At 42.7% G+C, this 8085-nt stretch overlaps 1 protein-coding gene across 1 annotated transcript; it reads left to right on the top strand.

The window, feature by feature from the left end:
- On the top strand, positions 1-1286 carry LOC136551143 (putative invertase inhibitor). The gene has a single exon (XM_066542728.1). It carries the CDS (start codon positions 47-49, stop codon positions 950-952), a length of 906 nt encoding a protein of 301 aa, XP_066398825.1. The 5' UTR covers positions 1-46; the 3' UTR covers positions 953-1286.
- Positions 1287-8085: the final 6799 nt, after the last annotated feature.

Here is an 8085-nt window from a genome sequence, read left to right as displayed (position 1 = left end):
GTAATCAATCACACCGGGAGAGAAACGCGAACAGCCAGCGATCGCCATGGCTCGCTCTGTCTCCGTCGTCGTCGTCGCGCCTCTGCTCCTCCTCTCCGTCCTCGTCTCCGCCGCGGCCGCCGCACGGGCCGTGGGCGACACCGTGCAGGACGCGTGCAGCAAGACGCAGTTCCCCAAGATCTGCGTGGACAGCCTCGCGGCGAAGCCGGAGAGTCAGAAGGCGACCCCGCGGAAGCTGGCGGAGCTGTTCGTGAACATCGCGGCGGAGAAGGGGTCCGGGATGGCCACGTTCGTGCACGGCAAGTACAACGCCGCCAAGGACAACGCCGGCCTGTTCAAGTGCTACGACAGCTGCTCCGACGACGTGGAGGAGGCGGTGGCGCACCTCAACGGGCTGGTCCGGGAGCCCACGGACGCCAAGTTCCTGGAGCTCAAGTCGTGGCTCTCCTCCACGCTCGGGGGCACCTCCACCTGCGAGGACGCCTGCAAGGACGCGCCCAAGAGCGGCGACAAGGACGACGTCGTCAACTTCAGCCTCGACTTCGAGAAGCTGCAGCGCGTCTCTCTGGACCTCATCACCGAGGCATCCGGGTCCATGTCCGCGGGCATCGCCCTGCCGCCCTCCGACGCCGGGGCGCCCTCCTACGGCGCGGCGGCGCCCGCGGACTCCCCCGCCGGCTCCGAGGGCCCTGCTGCCAGCGCCGCCAGCGGCCCGTCGTCTGGTGGTGACGCGCCGGCGTACGGCGGCAGTGCCGCCAGCGGGCCGGCTGCTGCTGATGCTCCGGCGGCGGCGGCGGCGTCATCCGGGCCCTCTGGCGCACCAGCGCCAACGTCGTCTGAGTCCTCCGGCGCACCAGGGCCGTCGTCTGATGGTGGGTCGTCCAGCGCCCCGGCGCCATCGTCCGGCGACGATGACGACGATGACGATTCCGACGCCGACGGGTCAGCTTGAGCGATGACGCGGGTTTGTTTGGGTCATTAGGTGCCTACTCCAAGACGACGATCCCTTCTTCCCATCGCATTCATTTTTTGCCGTCCGTTTTCCTCTTGATTATGTATAATGATAATAACAGTGGATGATATACTACGTACTGTTTTTTTGCGATTTACTACGTACTACGAATGATACGTAGTACAGCTAGACGAAGGTGTCTGTGCAGTGACCCATCCATATATGATGCTGACAGATCGCACGCAGTCTCCTTAGTCGGCTAATCCATTGTAACATTGATATCAAGTCTTACATGTTTTTTTTATTACATTTTTATTTATAAGAATCAAACTAATGATGCCCTGTGTTCTGTCTTGTGAAATGGTTATAATATACAAGCTTTACTCCTAGTTGGGAAACTCCTTCAGTCCCGGTTTCCCAACCGGGAGCACGAATCCGGGACTAAAGGGCTCCTTCTTTAGTCCCGGCTTCTCGTCCGGGACTAAAGAGGCCTCCCGGTCTGGCCACGTGGGGCGGCCCTTTAGTCCCGGTTGGTATTACCAACCGGAACTAAATGTTTCTTTTTTTTTGTTTCTATTTTCAATTGATGATTCATTTTGGTTTTCGAATAGGTTTTTGAATACGCATTCTACGCTGCTAGTAATATACGTATTCTACACGTTTATAATGTTCGAACATTTTGTACAAACTAAAGTATAAAACTAACATATATGTTACATGCATATACATATATTGTACGTTATTTTATGTACATATAATATATATATATATATATATATATATATATATATATATATATATATATATATATATATATATATATATATATATATATATTACAAATAAAGCTTGCATTGTATATTCTATCATATTCTTGGATAACAAATTCACTCTATCTGGTTTAGCTTCCATGTTTCGTTGACGTCAGTGTAGAACTCGCCGGCATGGTTGAGGACCTGGTCATTAAAAAATCCTGCTATGGTCTCTTGAATTGCTTTCAATTGGTCACGTCGTATGACTTTTTCCTTCAACCATAGAGTCTTCAATAAAAGTTAAAGGAAAAGTATTAATATATATGTGTTGGTCACGTGATTACTTATATATATGAGCAACAAAAGAAATTGTGAATATATGAATATATTTATATAATGTACTTTAAGGATCTCTTCAGGAGTTCTTTTTGCGTACGCCATGATGAAGTTGCAAACATAATATCCACAGTAGTTGTTCCCCTGTTCTTGCCTCAGAACCCACTTTTACGAGAAAAAAGATTCGGTGAATTGAAAGCATGCATGGTGTTAATTGAATTTGATATATATATATATATATATATATATATATATATATATATATATAACTACTATCCTGTAGCTGGCTGCAAAATAACTTATTCTGTAGCCACTTTGAATTACGATAATTACTATGTTAATTTACGAGATTATAGTAACTCCTTACTAAGTGGTTTAATATAACGTTATGGTAAATATTCTCATGTGTTATAGTAACCCAACTATCGTAAATATGTATTGACATTATTGTAAATTAGTATATAAAATTATAGTAAATGAAGGTGGCTACTATATATATAGCTAGTACATACTTTGTGTGCGATTACATTAAGTGGCGCTTTGCAATGTTTCATGTGGTGTTCCTCAGTGAAACTTTTTCAAACACTGTGCCCAATAAAATAAAAAATTAATTTGGCCTTTAATAATTATTGCAGTTAAGAGATCAGGGTATATATAGTTGCTAGAGAGATCAAATTACCCTTGGATAATATCTATCATGTCTTGGTACTCTGTTTGCTCTTTTCTTAACGAGTCTAAGATGCTCAACCGACTATTGACCATATCGATGACCATCAATATCCAGTGATCGCTGCATATGTTTTTATATACAAATATGATCAACATTAACTAGAGTCAACATATATATATATATGGGAGATACCTTAGCTAGTAAGCAAATAATTGAACAAATGTCTATATAATCGACATTAATTATTTAATACTCACTTGAAGTTGTAGGGGAAGAGTATGTTCTTGTTTTGTTGGTTCACTAAGAACCTCATGAGATTTTTCTCGAGTTCAGCTTTCCATTGAGGCGGGGGTTATGGTGTTTGAATACGACATTTGGATCAACGAAACCAACATCATTATCCTTTCTCTTTCTGAGTTCTGTCATCTCATATCTGCATATATAAAAATATAGTGTAAGGATATATAATTTATATATATACATGTAGCTTTATATATATACACTTTAATAGTAGAAAATAATCATACTTACAGACAATAGCAGCTAATGAGACTTTTGTCGAGAGAGTCTAGGTGGCATAGTTGGTGTAATTCTACAAACTCGACATATATAATGTCATCGCCACGGAAGTAATGTTGGTTTTTAACTCTGACATGAACAAAGGCCTCTCCCCGTTCACATGCCGCCATGTACCACTTGTTTAGCAGGTACATTTACGTACCCAGTTCACCTAAGGCCTCAGTGTTGTATAGACTCTTTCCATGTTCAAATTTCTTTCAAGGATCCACTTTAGGAGCAGATGGTCCTTCAGCGAGCACTTGGGCAAGGTCCAAACCAGTTTCCTCATAAAACCGAGCCAGCTCCTCAAAATCAACGTCTAAGTCTAAGTTCGAACCATATTCATTACGAACGACAAGAGGGGGACTGATTGTTGCGATTGTTGTCCGAGTTGTGCAACACCTTTCCATGGTCTAGTCTTTTTCTGTGCCGCACCAATAGCTTTAGCTTGTAGAGCATAAGATAATCTTTGCGTTGCTCTTTCGAGTTTTGGGCCATGAACTAGCTTACCGGTCTCTAGGTTCAGTCTTCCCCCCCATAAGCGAAAAACCAATTCTTCGCGTATTTGGGTCAATTGAGTGATTCTGGTGTGATACCCTTGGCAAGAATGTCCGCTTCCATTTTTTCCCACTTGAGAATGGCAGTTGCATAGCCACCAGATCCTATACCATGGTGGTATACCTTCTGTCGGGCATTCTCTTGGTTCCTTCTCACCCGTTCCTCACCCTCTTCCGATGTCTTGTACTGTACAAAATCATTCCAGTAGGGCCTCAACTTCGTGAGCGGGCCCCTAGTATTGAAATTAGGCGTTAGGTTCTTCTTGATGTATTTCATGTATAGGGATTTCTTCTAAGTCTGGAATTATGTGGCCATCTTCTTCATAGCCCACTTTTGAACTAGCTCCTTCAATTCATCATCGTTGATATCATCATAATCATCCGCTTGCAACAAGAAATGTTGAAGGACATCATCCCAAATTAAATTCTTATCAAGATCGGAGACAAAACTAACATGAGGCTCGTTGATCTTTTGCTTCCATTCACGGGCACTGATCGGAAGTTTGTCCCTTATAAGGTACCCATAGTGTTGCATGAATTTCCTTGCATGTGGACCAAGTGGTTCGCCTGTCTCGATATTGAATTCCGATATTATGTAGCGCCCCTCCAATGGTTTTTTCGGGCCTCGAATATTTTTGTTTTTCGCTGTTGTGGTCGTCGATCCAGAGGGCTATGTATAAAAAAGAATAAATAAATATCATGTGTACACATAATAAATGATAGATATTCAAATATATATATACAATATTCAATATATATAAATATATATACCTCGCTAGTATTTTCTTGCACAATATTTTCTTGGTTATCTTCAAGAGCCAGGTATTGACTCCCGTCATCTACATCCTGCTGGTTACCATCGGCAAATTGAGTGCCGGTGTTGATAATATTCATCATTTTCTTCATCCATGTTGTCTCTCAGGGCAGCCATCTAGCTTTTACTCCACTAGATATATCTATAAAAAATAAAATATGTTTCAATAAATAACTATCCGTACTAGTTGACCTTGCTTACATGATTATCTCAGCGAGCATTTTTCCACCGAACGGCACCGTACTTGGCCAAGAAAGAGCTCCGATTCTACGAGGAAGGGAACACGGTCTTCCACGACCGTTGTCGCTCTCCCTCGTAGAATCAAAGCTCCTCCTTGACGTCCGTTACCGCACGGCAGAGAACATGCTCGCCGAGATGAACACGGACCGCAAATTCAACTAATACGGATTTTCTACAATTTTCTAACTATTTTCTAAGTTTTTTATTTCATGGAAAAAATTAATTCTAAAAAATAAAAGGCATGATTTCTAAGTATTTCATTTCATGGAAAAAAATAATTCTAAGTGACCTGCTCGATATCGGCGAGCTCACGGGCGTTTAGGTTGCCAAGGATAGTAACATTTATAGATGACATTTGTAGGTCTAAAGTTATCAAATATCCATCAAATTATAGCTCAAAAACATGTTTTAATAAATAACCATTCGTACTAGTTGACATTGCTTACGTGATCATCCCGGTGAGCATTTCTCTATCGGACGGCACCGTACTTGGCCAAGGAAGAGCTCCGATTCTACGAGGAAGGGAACACGGTCTTCCACGACCGTTGCCGCTCTCCCTCGTAGAATCAAAGCTCCTCCTTGACGTCCGTTACCGCTCAGCAGAGAACATGCTCGCCGAGATGAACACGGTCCGCAAGTTCAACTAGTACGGATTTTCTACAATTTTCTAACTATTTTCTAAGTTTTTATTTCATGAAAAAATTAATTCTAAAAAATAAAAGGCATGATTTCTAAGTATTTCATTTCATGGAAAAAATAATTCTAAGTGACCTGCTCGATATAGGTGAGCTCACAGGCGATTAGGTTGTCGAGGATAGTAACATTTGTAGATGACATTTGTAGGTCTGAAGTTATCAAATATCCATCAAATTATAGCTCAAAAATATGTTTCAATAAATAATCATCCGTACTAGTTGACCTTGCTTACGTGATCATCTCGGCAAGCATTTCTCCACCAGACAGCACCGTACTTAGCCAAGGAAGAGCTCTGATTCTACGAGAAAGGGAACATGGTCTTCCACGACCGTTGCTGCTCTCCCTCGTAGAATCAAAGCTCCTCCTTGCTAAGAGTGTAGCTGGCAGGACTTAAATAGTGGCGTCCATCATTTGTCTTCTCTGGATGAAGGTTGTCTCGTTCTTTCAAACACCGTAGATCCTATCGTGCTTCAAGTGTGTCCTTAAGCTTCCTATACACACCCATGAAGCCTAGCAGATTCACACAAAGATTCTTTATCAGGTGCATCACGTCGATCGTGCTACGGACCTCTAGGACTTGCCAATAGGATAGCTCCCAAAATATGAACTTCTTCTACATGGGTGCGTGACCGTCGGTGTTGTTCAGAACAGGTTTACTGTCATGTGCCTTTCCAAATACTACTTTCACATCCTTGATCATATTGAGTACATTCTCACTAGTTCGGTTGCCCAGCTTGGTCTGGTGGTCTGCCTTACCTTTAAAATGCTTGCCTTTCTTTCTTAGGGGGTGATTCGCAGGAAGAAATCGATGATGGCCAAGGTACACGACCTTTCGATATTTTTTCAAGAATATACCTTTAATATCATCAAAACAATGCGTGCATGTATTATATCCCTTATTTGATTGTCCTGAAAGATTACTTAGAGCAGGCCAATCATTGATTGTTATAAACAACAATGCTCATAGGTCAAAGTGCTCCTGTTTGTGCTCATCCCACACACGTACACCTGGTCTATTCCACAAAAATAGAAGTTCTTCAACTAGTGGCCTCAGGTACACATCGATGTCGTTGCCAGGTTGCCTTGGGCCTTGGATGAGCACTGACATCATAATAAACTTACGCTTCATGCATAACTAGGGAGGAAGGTTGTAGATACATAGAGTAACAGGCCAAGTGCTATGACTACTGCTCTGCTCCTCGAAAGGATTCATACTATCCGTACTTAAAGTAAACCTTAAGTTTCTTGCGTCATTTGCAAACTCCGAGAATTCTCTATCGATTGCATTCCACTAGGACCCATTAGCAGGGTGTCTCAACATATTGTCTACCTTACAGTCTTCCTTGTGCCATCGCAACAACTTTGTATGGATTTTGTTTCTGAACAGACGTTTCAACTGTGGTATTATAGGAGCATACCACATAATCTTGGCAGGGATTTTCTTCGTAGGACGTTCGCCCTCAACATCACCAGGGTCATCTCGCCTGATCTTATACCGCGATGCATGACATATCGGGCATGCTCTAACTTCTCGTACTCCTCGCCACGGTAGAGGATGCAGTCATTAGGACATGCATGTATCTTCTAGATGTCTAATCCTAAAGGGCAGACTACTTGTTTTGCTTCGTACGTAGTGGCGGGCAATTTGTTATCCTTCGGAAGCATCTTCTTTTGGATTTTCAGTAACTCCCCAAATCCCTTGTCAGATACACCATTCTTTGCCTTCCATTGTAGCAATTCTAGTGTGGTACCTAACTTTTTCTGCCCCACATCACAAGTTGGGTATAGCAATTTCTTGTGATCCTCTAGCATGCGCTTGAACTTGATCTTCTCCTTTTTACTTTCGCATTCTCTTTGTGCGTCATGAATGGCCTGACCAAGATCATCAGCGGGCTCATCTTCTGCCCCTACCTCTTCTTTAGCTTCCCCCATTGCAGTATCATTGAAGGCCTCATATTCAGCAATAATGTCATCATCGTCCCATTGTTCTTCTTCATCTTCTTCTATTACAACCTCGGTTTCTTTGTGCTTCGTCCAATAAATATAGTTTGGCATAAAACCCGACTTCAACAAGTGTGAATGAAGACTCCTTGAGCTAGCTTCAAATTCTTACATATGGCACTGGGCAGCACATGAAACCATCACGTTTGTTTGCCTCGGCCACACGTAAGAAAGAATGCACGCCCTCAATGAACACTTGGGAGTGGTGATCAGCATTGTACATCCAATGCTGTCTCATCTGCATTACATGACATACATACCATATTAAAACCTAGAACATAATTAGTTAATTATACGACATGCATGCCACCACACAAGGTATTAATTTATAAAAGTCTCGCTACAATGTAGACAATCCCAACTACCACTAAAAAACTAAAGCTCAAATGCACTTCAGCAGCATAAGGATTTCGCGACCAATCACAACTAAAACAGATAGATCATGCGTTTATTCAATATCTATGGGCTTCTTCCGCAGGATCACTGCCTCATCAGCCGCTGTAGCCGCC

The sequence above is a fragment of the Miscanthus floridulus genome, chromosome 4 (assembly GCF_019320115.1).
Source record: "Miscanthus floridulus cultivar M001 chromosome 4, ASM1932011v1, whole genome shotgun sequence".
In the NCBI taxonomy this organism is placed as follows: domain Eukaryota; kingdom Viridiplantae; phylum Streptophyta; class Magnoliopsida; order Poales; family Poaceae; genus Miscanthus; species Miscanthus floridulus.
Note: the sequence above shows the minus strand (reverse complement) of the source record. Positions and strands in the feature narration are given on the sequence as shown.

Excerpts from the sequence above, each read along its gene's own strand:
- LOC136551143 (XM_066542728.1), top strand. The coding sequence starts at position 47 with ATGGCTCGCTCTGTCTCCGTCGTCGTCGTCGCGCCTCTGCTCCTCCTC.